Here is a 16293-nt window from a genome sequence, read left to right on the forward strand (position 1 = left end):
GGCCCTGGCGGCGCCAGCGGGTAGCGCGGAGGGAAATAGGGAGGTGAGGGGCGGGGCCTGAGGAGCAGCCCTCGCAGGGGCGGAGACTAGGGCAGGGTAGAGGCGGAGGCGCGGCCTGGTGAGGGGTGGGGCGGAAGCAGGGCGGGCGGTGCAGTCTGGCGAGGGGCGGGGCGGACGAGAAAGGTTGAGAGGGGCGGGACGGGAGGTGCAGCCCCGAGAAGGGCGGGGTGGGCTCTGCGGCCAGACTAGGGGCAGAGCAAGGGCGGGGGCAGGGCAGGTGGTGGTACTGCGAGGGTCGGAGCGCAGGGGGGAAACCTGGTGAGGGGCGGGGCAAAGCAGGGCGGACGGTGCAGCCTGGCAAGGGGCAGGACTGGCGGTGCTGTCTGCCGAGGGGCGGGGCGGGCGGCGCGGCCAAACTCGGGAGTGCGGGGAGCAAGGACAGATGGTGGGGAGCCCAGCGAAGGGCGGAGCGGACAGGGTAAGCCTCGTGAGGGGCGGGGCGGAGCGTGGTGGGCGGGGGCGGCCTTTGAGGGGCGGGGCGGAGAGGAATGGGCGGGGAGGCTCGACGTGGGGCGGGACGGCCTGGCAAGGGGCGGTGCGGCGAGGAATCTTGATGGAGGCCTGGGCGCGCGGCGCAGCCTGAAGGGGCACGAGGAGGACCTGCAGGGCTGGTGAGGGGAGGGGCAGGCGGCGCGGCGGAGGCGGGCCGAGCGCGGGGGCCCGATGAGCGGACATAATCCCCTGCGCGGGACCATGCAGGTAGGCGGTCCCCGCCGGCCCCGCTTGAATTTCGATCCCAGACCGGGTCCGGCGCCCTCCTGGGCCCAAACTTAGCGCGGCGGTGCGATGAAGCCGCCGGATCCAAAGCGAAACCGAAAGCCCCGCGGGGGGTGACCTGACCTTCCCGGGGCTGAAAGGGAGAGTCCTGCGAGAGACTGGGTGGGTGGAGAGGAGGCGAGGTGTTCCTTGGGGCACAGGGCTTTGGCTCCGAGCTGGGGTCGCGCACGTGATGCAGGTAGCCTCAGAGTACGCGGCCAGCTTAGGATCCTGGAGTTTGGGAGATCTGGATTTCCTAGCTGGGCGGGGACCTAAGGTTGGGACTTAGGGAGTTATGCTGAAGCTCGGATTAGTGGGCGCGCCCGGTTCGTGATCCTGGGCAAGCGAGTTGAAGCTTTCAACGGAGAGTTTCAGCCCTGGATTTGGGTCGGGTTTGGGTCTCTCGGTGGGGACGGGCGGAAGCAAGCAGAGGTCTGTGCCTTGGGTTGGTCATTTCTGGGGGTGGGGAAGGGAGAATCCTCGGAACCTGGGTGAGAGGTCAGGGATCCCAGACATCGTAGGAATCTGAGCGCCCCCTCTCCTAGGTGGTCATGACCAGTAAGGCCCGCAAAGAAGCGGTACAGACTGCAGCCAAAGAACTACTCAAGTTCGTGAACCGGAGTCCCTCTCCTTTCCACGGTAAGTGATGGCCAGGGTAAGAGAGGAGGGTGGAGGCTGGTGTGCTCCCGACTACCTTCCATCACTGTGAGAGGGTGCTTTTTCAACAGCTGTGGCTGAATGCCGCAACCGCCTCCTCCAGGCTGGCTTTAGTGAACTCAAGGAGACTGAAACATGGGATATTAAGCCAGAACGCAAGGTATTGCAGGTGGGGTGGGGGTGGAAAGGCAGGTCCCTGGGATGGGTCTCAAAGCCCTGTGTGCCAGCTGGCTAATGCAACTCACACCCCTGTCCTTCCTACCTCTCCCCTCAGTACTTCATGACCAGGAATTCCTCCACCATCATAGCTTTTGCTGTAGGGGGCCAGTACGTTCCTGGCAATGGCTTCACCCTCATTGGGGCCCATACGGATAGCCCCTGCCTCCGGGTAAGGAACTGGGACTGTGGTGGGGTGGGAGGAGGTGTCGGGGATTATAGGGTGAAAGAAAACTGGGAGGTACACTGGGGGATGGAGCCTTCCTCCGCACTTTGAGCCTTTCATGTGACATTAACTGTCTATTACTTTTGAGTAGCCCAAGTCTCATCTCCACATCTCATCATGAAGCCTCCTCTGACCTCTCCTCCATCTTTACACTCAGGTGAAACGTCGGTCTCGCCGCAGCCAAGTGGGTTTCCAGCAAGTCGGTGTGGAGACCTACGGTGGTGGCATCTGGAGCACCTGGTTTGACCGTGACCTGACTCTGGCTGGACGCCTCATTGTCAAGGTGGGAACCAAGGTTGGGATGGCGGGGCCTCCTCAGAAGACTGCCACATTCCTTAGTTTACTTGTGGGGAAGAGGGCTGGGGGCAGTCTGGTCAGAGAACCACCCTGGTTAGTCTGAGTGAAGTGAAGGCTTACCACTGGGGTGGGAGGCACCCTGGGCTGACCTGGCCTGGCTGGCCGCAGTGCCCTACCTCAGGTCAGCTGGAGCAGCGGCTGGTGCACGTGGAGCGGCCCATTCTTCGCATTCCGCACCTGGCCATCCATCTGCAGCGAAATATCAACGAGAACTTTGGGCCCAACACAGAGATGCACCTGTGAGACTGGGGCGGGGATGGGGGCGGCTGGGAGGGATGGAGAATGGTCCCAGGTGACGATTACCTAATCGTAGCCACAGTCACATTTTACTCTGTGGACCCAGTTAATTTCCAAGGGTCCTCACAGCCCTGCCATTTGGGGAGTGGGCTGGAAATTGAAGGGCAGGGGCAGCTGCCCATCAGGAGGCACCTGAACTCACCAATGCCCCCCTCTGCTGTGCCTTACAATCCCCTCCCAAACCACGTCTCCCCACAGAGTCCCCATTCTTGCCACAGCAGTCCAGGAGGAGCTGGAGAAGGGGACTCCAGAGCCAGGGTCTCTTAATGCTACAGTAAGAGTCACCTGATCATGGGGAGGGCGGCAGAGTCCCCTGAGACGGAGGGAGGAGAGGAGGAATGGACTCTTCCTGACGTCCATCTGCCCTGTAGGATGAGCGGCACCACTCGGTCCTCATGTCCCTGCTCTGTACCCATCTGGATCTGAGCCCCAAGGACATAGTAGAGATGGAGCTCTGCCTGGCAGACACCCAGCCTGCGGTGAGGACTGGCTGTAGCAACCTGTGGGTGGAGGCCTCCGGGACCCCAGCCACCCCTAGCATGTCCTGCGGAAGCACTTGTCATCTCCACCAAGCCCTCAGTTACTCTCATCCTGTTCCTCCCAGTGAACATATCCCCCGCTGCTTCTAGGGCACTGGTTCTCAGAAAGACAAGTTCCCCACCCCAGACCTGCCTGCAAGGACTAGCTGGGAATTGGCCCTTTTTACAGATTCCCCAGGAGTTTCTTCTACAGGTGGGCCCTGTCTGCTTTGACCCACGCTGACTCTGAACTGCTTAGAGAAAGAGGCCTGGATATGGCCATCTGTTCTCTGTCTCCCAATTGCTGACGGTCAGAAATTGCTAAATCTTTGGATGCTCTGTCCTGCTTGAACATGAACTAAGTTTGTTTCTTGGCTGGTTTCCTCTGTTTACTTCCTTGGCCTTTTTGGTAACAATTCAGCCCTTCCTTTTCTGGACCCACAGGAAGAGGTCAAGAGCTATAGGGCTCCACCCTTCTGTTCCTCAGCACCAGCCCAGCCCCCTTCTCCAGTCTCTGCTCAGTCCTGCCCAGCAAGGAATCCCAGCACTTTGGGAGACCAACGTGGGTGGATCACATGAGGTCAGGAGTTTGAGACTAGCTTAACATGGAGAAACCCCGTCTCTAAGAAAAATACAAAAATTAGCCAGGCCCGATGGTGCACGCCTGTAATCCTAGCTACCTGAGAGGCTGAGGCATGAGAATCGCTTGAACCCAGGAGATCGAGGTTGCAGTGAGCCGAGATTGAGCCACTGCACTCCAGACTGGGCAACAGAGGGGGGGAAAATATATATATACACAGATATATATATATATATATATATATATATATATATATATATATAGTGCCCTAAGCCAGGGGTCAGGGAGAGGTTGTGCAAGAAACCAAGGTGACCCTTGGGAGCAGGAGAAACAGGTGAGTGGGGTGGAGGGTTGCAGGTCGGGCTGACTATCTTATCTCTCTAGGTCTTGGGAGGTGCCTTTGATGAGTTCATCTTTGCTCCTCGGCTGGACAATCTGCACAGCTGCTTCTGTGCCCTGCAGGTGAGGAGCTGGGGCACCCCAGGCAGCACATACCACCAGCAGAGGTGATGTGTTCGGGGTCAGGGGAGCTGCCTGAAGCCCCAGCAGGCTGTGAGAGAGAGCCATTGGCTACCTGCTCAGTCTCCTGGTGCTAGGTGGACCAGGAGGGGGAGCTACATGCTGCAGCCTCAATATCAGCACTTTTGGCCTCTGTCTTTTGCACTGTCAGGGAGTTGAGGCAAGAAGGCTGAGAAGGTGTGTAGGGCACCACGGTGTCTTGTCCAAGCCTTGCTCCTGCTGCTTTCCCTGAAGTTAACAACCTCTGCCTCAGGGAAAGGCTTTATCATCCCACAAGACAGTACCATCCACTTCCTTCTGCTTCTTACCCCACCCGCCAGGCTTAAGCCCGGAGCCTTCTCCCTGTTTTGTGGGATCTCGGTCAGATAGCCTCTCTTCCCAGTCACCTCGATATTCCCCACCTTCTCTCCATCCTAGTCAGTTCCCTCTTTTTCTCTCTTCTTGCCTTTGATCTTCCTTGGCCTTTTTCTGCCCTCCCTGCAGTCCTGTGGCTGGAGAGAGGCTTTAGGCTGCGCTTGAGACCAGAGCCAGAGCTGGGACCTGCATCCACTCCTGCAGGCAGCCAGCCAGTCATGTCACCTTGATAAAGCCTGTCGCCTCTTTGAACCTTAGTCTTCTCACTGAGGCCCAGTCCGCTGACGGGATCTGGGTGGTCTTTTGGCTTTCTCAGCTCTTCCTCTCTGTCCTCCACATCTTCCTACTGCCGTTGGCATGGGAAGGTGGAGAACACCCAGAGGATGGTGTCTCCAGTTCCAGTTGAAAAGGTTTCTACCTATGTAGCTATTGATTTGGCCAAAAAAAAAAAAAAAGTGGGGGGGGGGGTGGTGGGAGGGAGGGAAAAGAAAAGAAATGAAGAAGAAAGGAAGGAGACAAGTAGAAAAAAGGGGGAAGGAAGGATAGAGGGGAAGAAGGACAGAAGGAGAAGAAAGGAAGAAGGAAAAAGAAAAGGAAGGAAGGAGAAGGAAAAAAGGAGAGGGAGGGAGGGAGGAAAAAGAAAAGGCCCCCACCACACCCTGTGCCAGGCAGTGCCCTAAGAGAGAAAAGCCGTGACCACGGAAGGCAGATGGGGGAGTGTGCATGCCCAAGGTGCTAGTGGGCTGAGTTCCAGCTGAAGGAGGGTGGAGATGATGCTCTCATGTCCTTCCCTGATCCAGGCCTTGATAGATTCCTGTGCAGGCCCTGGCTCCCTGGCCATGGATCCTCACGTGCGCATGATCACACTCTATGACAATGAAGAGGTATGTGGAGGGTTCTGGGGCGAGTCCCCTCTGTGGAGTCTTCCGTAGCCAACTTGTGCCAGGCATCCACCATGAGCCAGGGTTCTTCTGGGGGCCCCAAAGACAGGGGAGATGCTGCCTGCGCCTCCTTAGCCCTTGGCGTCTCCTCTGGCTGAACATAGATCTGCTTCTTCGAGGGTGACCACCGCTCCTGTATCTCTCTTTGTGCCACATGGTGAGCTTCTTCTAGGACAAGGACTCTGCCCAGTCTATCCTCTTGGCCCCAGGGCTCAGCAAGGAGTAGGTCCTCATGATGCCTGCATGTGTGAGGCTGCAGTCTTAGCTGTGTAACAGTGCTCGAACACATAGTGCTGTCTCATGTAACGACCCAGGCCAGAGTTAGCACTTTAGGGGGTTCCCTGCTGTCGTGAACACATGACTTCTATTTCAGGATTCAGGGTGGCCATTCCAGCTGTGGCCATCAGGTCTCTACTGAGTTAGTAGGAAGGGATGAGAGGGCAAAGGGGAAGTAGACACCCTATGGCTTTAAGGGCGTGATCCAGAAGTGGCATTCATCCCTACACATGGTTGTGTGTGTAGCCACAGAACAGTCTGGGAATGTCATCTCTAGCTGGATGGTTAAGTGCTTAGCTGCAAGTTGGGTGTTCTGTCATGAAAGATATCATGGCTGGGCATGGTGGCTCATGCTTGTAATCCCAGCACTTTGGAAGGCCAAGGCAGGTGGATCATGAGGTCAGGAGTTCAAGACCAGCCTGGTCAAGATGGTGAAACCGCATCTCTACTAAAAATACAAAAATTAGCCAGGCATGGTGGCAGGCACCTGTAATCCCAGCTACTTGGGAGGCCAAGGCAGAGAATTGCTTGAACCTGGGAGGCGGAGGTTGCAGTGAGCCAAGATCACACCACTGCACTCCAACCTGGGCGACAGAGTGAGACTCCATCTCGAAAAAAAAAAAATAAATGAAAATAAATAAAAGATATCATGAACAGTTAGCAGTCTCTGTCATATGCATAAAAGAAAATTGACCAGTGGGTGGGGCACCTCTGCCAAGCCCCAGATGTGAGGTCACGGGAGGAGGAAGGGAAGCAGTGCAGGAAACCCACTAGTGCTGTTTCTGCCCCAGAAAACCCTTCGAGTCAGTTTGGCCCCAGCCCGCCATCTGGTGATCAGTGATGACCCTGGGTTAGGGGTGTTGCTAAGAACACCCAAGTGATTCTGGAGTTCTGGGCCAGTTGGGTCCCTCACTGGCTTTTAAGATCAGGGCCCTGAACCCAAATTCCCTGAGTCAGGACTCTGCTGTCGCCAGGTGGGGTCTGAGAGCGCACAGGGAGCACAGTCACTGCTGACAGAGCTGGTGCTGCGGCGGATCTCAGCCTCATGCCAGAGCCTGACGGCCTTCGAGGAAGCCATACCCAAGTCCTTCATGATCAGCGCAGACATGGCCCATGCCGTGCACCCCAACTACCTGTGAGTTTCGCGTGCCAGACACAGTCTTCACATAGCTGGAGACCCAAGCATAACCTGCCCTGAGGCTCTGCCCTGGCCCCAGCCTCTTCCTTCCTCCCTTCTTCATTCTGCTGGGAGGTTCAGGGGCACTTTTTTTCACTACTGCAAAACTGACTTGGTCAAAGTCATGCAATGCCTAACCCAGGTGTGTGGAATAGGGTTTGTCTACAAATTTGTTTCCATCTATTGCTGGAGGCTGCTTGGAACCCTGTCTGTGGAATGACTCTGAAGTCCCCTGGGCTGGGCGGGAAAGAGTGCTGTGATCTATTAGTGATGTCTGCCATGGGAGGGTGGTGAGTATTGACAGGCTTGCTCCTGTTTGCCATCCCTGGCTCTTATCTGTCTTTTACAGGGACAAGCATGAAGAGAACCATCGGCCCTTATTCCACAAGGTAAGACATGCCATTTCTCCCCAGGGACTTGGAGGCCTGGCTGCTCTGGGTCCTCCCTCATTCCCTTTGGGCCTGTCATTGCCTCTGCCTCACCCTTGCATCTCCCCAGGGCCCTGTGATCAAGGTGAACAGCAAGCAACGCTATGCCTCAAATGCAGTTTCAGAGGCCCTGATCAGAGAGGTGGCCAACAAAGTCGACGTCCCCCTACAGGTGAGGGTGGACCCTGACTGGGAAGGTGTGATGGAGGGAGCTTGGTGGGGACACAAACAGATGGGCCCCCCACCCCATGAACAGGGAGCTTGGTAGACAGCCTTGAGTGAAGGGTGTCCCAGTAGAGTGAGAAGAGCAGTGATTCTGGATACAGCTGGATTCTGTGCTGGTTGTGCTGTAGTGCTAGCTGTGTGACCTTGGCCTAGTCTCCTAACCTTTCTGAGTCTCAGTTTCCACATCTGTAGAATAGGGTGATTATGATGTCTACTTTGCTGGATTTCTTTGTTTTTTTGAGATGGAGTTTCCCTCTTCTTGCCCAGGCTGGAGTGCAATGGTGTGATCTTAGCTCACTGCAACCTCTGCCTCCCAGGTTCAAGCGATTCTCCGGCCTCAGCCTCCCAAGTAGCTGGGATTACAGGCATGCACCACCATGCCTGGCTAATTTTGTATTTTAGTAGTCGTGGGGTTTCTCCGTGTTGGTCAAGCTGAACTTGAACTCCTGACCTCAGGTGATCCGCCCTCCTCAGCCTCCCAAAATGCCGGGATTACAGGTGTAAGCCATGCACCTAGCCTACTTTGCTGGATTTCTATGAAGACTGAAGGTACAGTGTGTTCCTGGCACATAGTCCTGCCTTTCCTCACAGCACCCCCACTTCCCCCCATCTCTTACACACCCTGGGGGCTTCCACAGGGAAAGTTCAGGGCTGGGGAGTATGGAACCCCAACTACTCATTTTCTCTCTTCCCTGAGAAATCAGCCATCTAGTCATTTCTCCTCAGCGTATGTGTGTGTATTTGTGTACGTGTATATGTTGTATACATTTATACATATATGTATATAACACATGACAGTATTGTGTATGCACATATATACACACATATACCATCATGCATGGCTTAACCACAGGGATATGTTCTGGGAAATGGCATCGTTAGACAATTTTGTGATTGTGTGAGCATCATGGAGTGGACATACACAAACCTAGACAGACAGCCTGCTGCACACCTAGACTGTGGTACAGCCTCGGCCACAAACCTGTACAGCTTCTTACTGTGTTGAAAACTGTAGGTAATTATAACAAAATGGTAGATGTATCTGAACATAGAAAAGGTACAGGAGTCAGGTCGTGGTGACTCACACCTGTAATCCCAGCACTTTTGGGAGGCAGAGGCGGACAGATCACTTGAGGTCAGGAGTTCAAGACCAGCCTGGCCAACATGGTGAATCCCATCCTACCAAAAAATGCAAAAATTAGTCAGGTGTGGTGGCGTGTACCTGTAGTCCCAGCTACTTGGGAGGCCTTCCCTACTTGGGAAGGATCTCTTGAACCCGGAATGTGGAGGTTGCAGTGAGCCAAGATTGCACCACTGGACTCCAGCCTGGGTAACAGAGTGAGACTCTGTCTCCAAAAAAAAAAACAAAAAAGAAAAGGAAAAAAAAAAAAAGAAAGAAAGGGTACAAGAAGCATGTGGTATAAAAGATTAAAAATGGTTCACCTGGCCGGGCGCCGTGGCTCACACCTATAATCCCAGCTCTTTGGGAGGCCGAGGCGGGTGGATCACAAGGTCAAGAGATCGAGACCATCCTGGTCAACAAGGTGAAACCCCGTCTCTACTAAAAATACAAAAATTAGCTGGGCATGGTGGTGCGTGCCTGTAGTCCCAGCTACTCAGGAAGCTGAGGCAGGAGAATTGCTTGAACCCAGGAGGCGGAGGTTGCGGTGAGCCAAGATCGTACCATTGCACTCCAGTCTGGGTAACAAGAGCAAAACTCCGTCTCAAAAAAAAAAAAAAAAAAAATGGTTCACCTGTATAGAGCACTTACCATGAATGGAGCTTTCCACACTGGAAGTTGTCCTGAGTGAGTGATGAGTGAATGTGAAGGCCCAGGGTGTTCCTGTCTGCTATTGCAGATTTTATAAACACTGTACACTTAGGCTACACTCATTTATTTTGGAAATTGTATTTCTTCAACGATAAATTAGCTTACTGTAACTTTTTTACTTTATAAACTTCTTTTTTTTAAATTGTTGACTCCTTTGTAATAATACTTGGCTTAAAACATAAACAGGCTGGGTGCAGTGTAATCCCAGGACTTTGGGAGGCCGAGGCGAGTGGATCACCTGAGGTCAGGAGTTCGAGACCAGCCTGGCCAACATGGTGAAACCCTGTCTCTACTAAAACTACAAAAATAGCTGAGTGTGATGGTATGCACCTGTAATCCCAGCTACTTGGGAGGCTGAGGCCAGAGAATCACTTGAACCTGGGAGGCGGAGGTTGCAGTGAGCCAAGATTGTGCCATTTTACTCCAGCCTGAGGAACAAGACTGAAACTCCATCTCAAAAAACAAAACAAACCCACAAACACATTGTACAATATTCAAACATATTTTCTTTTTTTGTTTCCTTGTTCTGTAAGGTTTTTCCTATTTTTAAAATTTTTTAACTTTTTGGTTAAAAACAACGACACAAACACATTAGCCTAGGCCTATATAGGGTCAGGATTATCAGTGTCACTGTCTTCCACCTTCACATCTTGTCCCATGGGAAGATCTTCAGGGACAGTCGCATGCAGGGAGCTGCTATCTGCTATGATAACAATGCCTTCTTCTGGCATAGCTCATAAAGGACCTGCCTGAGGCTATTTTATGGTTAACTTAAAAAAAAAATTAGAAGGAGTACATTCTAAAATAAAAATAGGCCGGGTACGGTGGCTCACACCTGTAATCCCAGCACTTTGGGAGGCCAAGGTGGGCGGATCACTTGAGGTTAGGAGTTCAAAACCAGCTGGCCAAGATGGTGAAAATATAAACATTACCTGAGCTTGGTGGTGCACGCCTGTAATCCCAGTTACTCTGGAGACAAGACAGGAGAATCACTTGAACCTGGGAGGCAGAGGTTCCAGGGAGCCAAGATGGCGCCGTTGCACTCCAGCCTGGGCCACAAGAGTGAAACTCTGTCTCAAAATTAATTAATTAATTAATTACAAGCATAATATAGTAAATACATACACCGTAACATAGTTTATTATTATCAGGTATTGCATGCTGTACATAATTGCGTGTGTTATGCTTTTCTATGACTGGCAGCACAGTAGGTTTGTTTACACCAGCATCACCACAAACAAATGAGTCATGCATCCTGCCACAACGTCGCAACAGCTGTGATGTCACTAGGCGACAGGAGTTTTTCAGCTCCATTATAATGTTAACGGACCACTGTCACATATGTGGCCTATCCTTGACTGACATGTCACTATGTAGTGCATGACTGTCTGTTTCTATATCTATCTACCTGTCTATATCAGGGACGTGGGCATGGGTGGTCCAGTGACAGTCATAGCAGGCAAGTTCTAGTGGAGTCAGGCATAGAACCATGGCTTCCTGACTGCCAGTGCAGGGCTCTTTCTGCTGCACAGTGCTCGTTCTGCCTTTTGGAAAGCTGAATTGTTCTGCCCTCAGGAAGGCTTCTATCTGAGCTGAGATCTAACCACTGAGAAAGAGACAGCTATGGGAGGGTCCCAGCCAGAGGACACAAGTAGAAAGGCCCCGAGGGGGACAGGAAGGAGCTGATCCATTAGGAGGAGAGAAAGGCAGGATGGTAGAGCCAGGATGAGAGCAGGAGTTGGTCAGGGCAGAGGCCCAGCTCAACGAGCATGTAGGAATACCTAGGCCATGGAAAGGCATTTGATTTTATTCTAAAGCAGTGATAAGACATTGGGGGATTTTTTTTTTTTTAATAACTACAACAGAAGTAGGACACATGTATTTTAGAAAATTAGAAAATACAGATAGAGATGAGAAAATAAAACACGAATCCCCAGAAATTTGGTATAGTCTTCCAGATTTTTTCTATGCTTGAACTTTATATATACTTTTAAAAAATATTATATTGGATATATTTTTTGTTGCCTCTTTTCACTCAGTCATCTTCACCTTTCTATTGCAGTTTCTTTAAAAAAAATTTTTTAAATTAGAAACAGGGTCTTGCTCTGTCTCCCAGGCTGGAGTGCAATGGCATGATCATAGCTCACTGCACCCTCAAACTCCTGAGCTCAGGAGATCTTCCTGCCTCAACCTCCCAGGTAGCCAGGACTGCAGATGCATGCCACCATCCTGGCTAATTTTCTATATTTGGCAAAAATGGAGTTCTTGCTTTGTTGCCCAGGCTGGTCTTGAACTCCTGACTTCAAGAGATCTCCCCCTACGTTGGCCTCCCAAAGTTTGGGGATTACAGGTGTGATCCACCACTCCCAACCCCATTTCAGGAAATTGTTGTTTCAGTAAACTTGTACCTCATCTAATGCACAGATCATTTTCCATTTTCCCTAGTTATTCCCCAAATATTTTTTTACAGTTATTTAGCCCACCCTAGTATCCAACTCAGGACCACGCATTCTATTTGGCTGGCATGTTGCTTAAATGTCCCTTTTAAATAGCATTGGCTTGTTCAAGAAACTTTTGGATATGTCTCCTTGCCGCCTTATGGTGTCATTTAGCTTGTCTGTAAAACCTATATTTCCTTCCTATCAAATGGAATTTCTGAAGACTTGATGGATTCAAGTTAAACATTTTTTTTTTTTTTTTTTTTTTTTGACAGAGTGAGAGTCTCACTCAGCCAGGCTGGAGTGAGGTGGCGTGATCTCAGCTCTTTGCAGCCTCCGCCTCCCTGGTTCAAGCCATACTTCTGCCTCAGCCTCCCAAGTAGCTGGGGTTACCAGTGTGCACCCTGACGCCCAGTTAATTTTTGTATTTTTAGTAGAGATGGGGTTTCACCATGTTGACCAGACTGGTCTTGAACTCCTGACCTCGAGTGATCCACCTGCCTCAGCCTCCCAAAGTGCTGGGATTACAGGCGTGAGCCACCATGCTCAGCCTCAAGTTAAACATTTTTGGCTGGAAGACATGGCTGATGTGTTCATATGGCGTCACACACACGATACCTGGGTGGGTCACCCTTAGCCTTGCAAAGATCGACCACTGGATCAGGGATGCCTTCTGATCCCTTCATTATATGGTGGTTTTTCCCCTATTGACCTGACAGTAACCCATATAAGTGATGGGTGGGTGCCCTATTAACCAGACACCTAATGGTTTTAACATTCACGGTAATCCTTGCCTAAATCAATAATTTCATTAGAATTTACCAAAAAATGCCCCCTTCCCCTGAATTCTTTGAGTCTTCCATTCTTCTGTGAAGTGGATCCTCCCTCCAATCAACTAGGGTTCTTTGGTTGTCATGGAATATCATTCCTATTAGAAAGCGTGATAAATGCTAATTCTTTCCCTTATCTACCTTTCAAGGTGAAGTGTCAAGTGACAAAGAATTTTTCATTTTCCCTTTTTTTTTTTCCTAGACAGGTTCTCGCTCTGTTGCCCAGGCTGGAGTGCAGTGGTGCAATCTCTGCTCACTGCAACCTCCTCAACGCAGTTTCAAGAGATTCTCCTGCCTCAGCCATGCGAGTAGCTGGGATTACAGGTGTACACCACCACGCCCAGCTATTTCTTGTATTTTTAGTAGAGACAAGGTTTCACCATGTTGGCCAGGCTGGTCTCGAACTCCTGGCATCATGTGATCCACCTGCCTCGGCCTCCCAAAGTGCTGGGATTACAGGTGTGAGCCAGCACACCTGACCTGCTTTTCCATTTCTGACTGTCAGAGGATCTTAGAATTTCATTTATTCAATATGACCTAGTCCACTATAATTATAGTGAATTGTCATGGCTTTGACCAGTGGGAGCCCTTTCAGCATAACGCCTGTGCCCTTTGACTCTTGAAGTTTCCTTGCTTTTTAGCACAACAAAAATTGCAGGCACGTCATGTTAATTTTGCCCCCCAGACTCGGTAGTTTTTGGCAAACAATGGTATTAGAGACCATGGTCGGGCACTGCAAGTGTTCATTGTTCCTGGTGGAGGGGACAGTACTTTGGGACCATTTCCATGGACATAGCAAGAAAAGAGTACCTATTTTAAAAATCATGAGGCTGGGCGCAATAGCTAAGACCTGTAATCCCAGCACTTTGGGAGGCCAAGGTGGGCGGATCACTTGAGGTCAGGAGTTCAAGACCAGCCTGGCCAAAATGGTGAAACTCCATCTCTACTAAAAGTATAAAAATTAGCCAGGCATGGTGGCACTCACCTGTAGCCCCAGCTACTCAGGAGGCTGAGGCAGAAGAATCACTTGAACCCGGGAAGCAGAGGCTGCAGTGAGCCGGGATCATGCCATTGCACTTCCAGTCTGGGCATCACGGGGAGATTATGTTGTGAAAAAATAAATAAATAAAAATTATGAGTTAGTACTATAATTCTTATTCATAAAAGAAGAATAGTTATTTCTTATTTGATCTTATAATTCTGTTTTCTCTTACACTGAAAAGCTTGATATCTAGCATCATATTTTGATTTTCTTATTCTTTTACCACAATATAAAGAAAATCGTTTCAAAATGTCAGTAGCAATATTTTTAAAGACACCGATAGCACTGAGTGATTTTTTTTCTGTGGGTGTGGATATTAAGCAAGACGAAGGGTGTCAAAGAAGGATGGATACTTTAAAAAAAAAAACCCTTCCTGCTGCGTCAAGAGTGGGTTGGAACTAGGGTGGTGGCAGTGCAGATGGAATGGGACCAATTCAGAATATATTGTCCTTCGAGGTCTGCCGTTTTGCACTGGATTGATTTTATGCTCTGAAGAGGGGTAGAAATGGACCGTCTCCCAGGCCCCTTCCGGCCCTGCAGTTCTAAGATGGCTTCCTCCTTGGCTCTAATGAGCACACACTGCATGTTGCTCATGGGTCTCCTGCTCTCCCTAGGACCTCATGGTCCGGAATGACTCCCCCTGTGGAACCACCATTGGACCCATCTTGGCTTCTCGGCTGGGGCTGCGGGTGCTGGATTTAGGCAGCCCCCAACTGGCCATGCACTCTATCCGGGAGATGGCCTGCACCACAGGAGTCCTCCAGACCCTCACCCTCTTCAAGGTAACTCCTACCCTGGACCCTCTCCATGGCAGCAGGGTTCCTTCCCCTCTAGTGCCTGGATTGGTTTCTGGGACAACATCGCCATCACAAGTGACTGGCCTGAGTAATTGGGGCTGGTTGTCATGGTGTGGCCAGGTAGGTAAACAAGCCAACCACGGTGGCTCACACTGTAATGCCACCACTTTGGGAGGTGGAAAGATTGCCTGAGGCCAGGAGTTTGAGACTAGGTTAAGCAACATGTCAAGACCCTGTCTCTACAAAAGAAAAAGAAGAAAGAGATTAAACAAGGGTCCCTATTCTTCTCGAGGCTCAGGGGCCCTGACCCAAAGAAATGGAAAATGAGGGGATGGAGAGAGGGGATCTGGGCTGAGAAGACTGGGGTGGCTGTCAAGAACAGGTGAAACCTTGGTCCTTACCTTGCTGGAACATCTGTTGGTGGGAGGTGGGTGGCAGGACATCTCCATCGGGTCACTCACTAATTCCAAATTCCATGCTGCCTCCCATTTCAGGGCTTCTTTGAGCTCTTCCCTTCTCTGAGCCATAAACTGTTAGTGGATTGAGCCCTCTTGGAAAGACTTCTCTGCCAGCCCTTTGCACCTGAGAGGAGAGGTTCTCAGCTGAGCTGAAGCTGGATTATATTAAAGTGGATTTTTCACTCAGACTCTCCATGCTGTGCTTATTTGGAGACTAGAGGAGTGGGAGTTGAGCCTGGCTTGAACCTTCAGAACCAGAGCAGTTGGTGAGCAGGTGGAGGCTACACTCCTGGGAGCTGATGGGATTTTGGTCTAAAATCTCTTCTCTGTCTTAAGTCCGTGCCTGAAGGGGGTGAAGGGTGGCCTGGATCCACAAGCGGGTCACTTCTTCCACCCCTAGTTCTCCACCTGGGAAGTGGCCTCAATGGTCTTCCCTCCTTCCATCTCCAGGATAGCGGTCCAGCTCTGCCCTCAGGACTCCCGTTCAGCATCGGGCCCCTTTCAGAGCTGCTCCGGACAGCCAAAGCTGTTTCCCACCCTCCCCGAACCTCTCTCCAGCCCCTCTTGGGAGCTGCAAAGAGAAGGGCAGGGTCTATACCTTATACCCTTCATCATTCACTTCTGGGCAGTCCCTGATATTACTTGATTGTGAACATATTATCAGGAAAAAAGATTACCACTGAAAAAATGGAAAAGTTAGAGTCCGGCCAGGCACAGTGGCTCACACCCGTAATCCTAGCACTTTGGGAGGCTGAGGCAGGTGGATCCCTTGAGGTCAGAAGTTCAAGACCAACCTTGCCAACATGGTGAAACACTGTCTCTACTAAAAAAATACAAAAATTAGCCAGGCATGGTGGCGCATGCCTGTAATCTAAGCTACCTGGGAGGCTGAGGCAGGAGAATAGCTCAAACCCAGGAGGCACAGGTTGCAGTGAGCTGAGATTGCACCACTGCACTCCAGCCTAGGCAACAGAGTAAAACTCAAAAGAAAAGTCAAAGTCTGCTTATAAACCAACTTTCTTCCTTCCACTAAAATAATTGTGCAAACTCGTGTCTTTCCAATTTTTTGATACCTATATGAAAGTTCATTTCAATATAAATGTTCCATTTAAGCTTTCTAAAAAACTTAATGTGATACAGAGATATTTCTATATCAATATATATAAATTTAATTTAGCAATGGCAAAAATCTATCTAAAGCTTTCTCAGTAAAGGCAAGGCCAAATACACTATGAAATGTCCATTATAGGTAGCTATTGAGAAAAAGGTCAATTGCATACTGTATGTAGCAATATAAAAGAGATTACAAA

The 16293-nt window shown here is 50.8% G+C and overlaps 1 protein-coding gene across 4 annotated transcripts; it reads left to right on the top strand.

Annotated features, from left to right (window-relative positions):
- The first annotated feature begins 270 nt into the window (after positions 1 to 270).
- Positions 271 to 15171, top strand: DNPEP (aspartyl aminopeptidase). Of its 4 annotated transcripts, none has more exons than XM_010336273.3 (15): positions 271 to 478; positions 1362 to 1455; positions 1545 to 1633; positions 1748 to 1861; positions 2073 to 2198; positions 2381 to 2511; positions 2768 to 2843; positions 2941 to 3048; positions 4052 to 4129; positions 5341 to 5424; positions 6732 to 6892; positions 7284 to 7323; positions 7433 to 7534; positions 14343 to 14510; positions 15020 to 15171. In XM_010336273.3, the coding sequence occupies exons 1-15, from the start codon at positions 443 to 445 to the stop codon at positions 15068 to 15070; spliced, it is 1458 nt and encodes a 485-aa protein (XP_010334575.1). In that variant the 5' UTR covers positions 271 to 442; the 3' UTR covers positions 15071 to 15171. The 4 variants fall into 4 exon arrangements, with proteins under 4 accessions (XP_010334575.1, XP_003925541.1, XP_010334577.1 ...); XM_003925492.4 differs by lacking the exon at positions 271 to 478 and adding an exon at positions 568 to 759; XM_010336275.2 differs by lacking the exon at positions 271 to 478 and adding an exon at positions 798 to 939.
- The last annotated feature ends 1122 nt before the right edge of the window (positions 15172 to 16293 follow it).

Source organism: Saimiri boliviensis, chromosome 5 (genome assembly GCF_048565385.1).
Source record: "Saimiri boliviensis isolate mSaiBol1 chromosome 5, mSaiBol1.pri, whole genome shotgun sequence".
Classification (NCBI taxonomy): Eukaryota; Metazoa; Chordata; class Mammalia; order Primates; family Cebidae; genus Saimiri; species Saimiri boliviensis.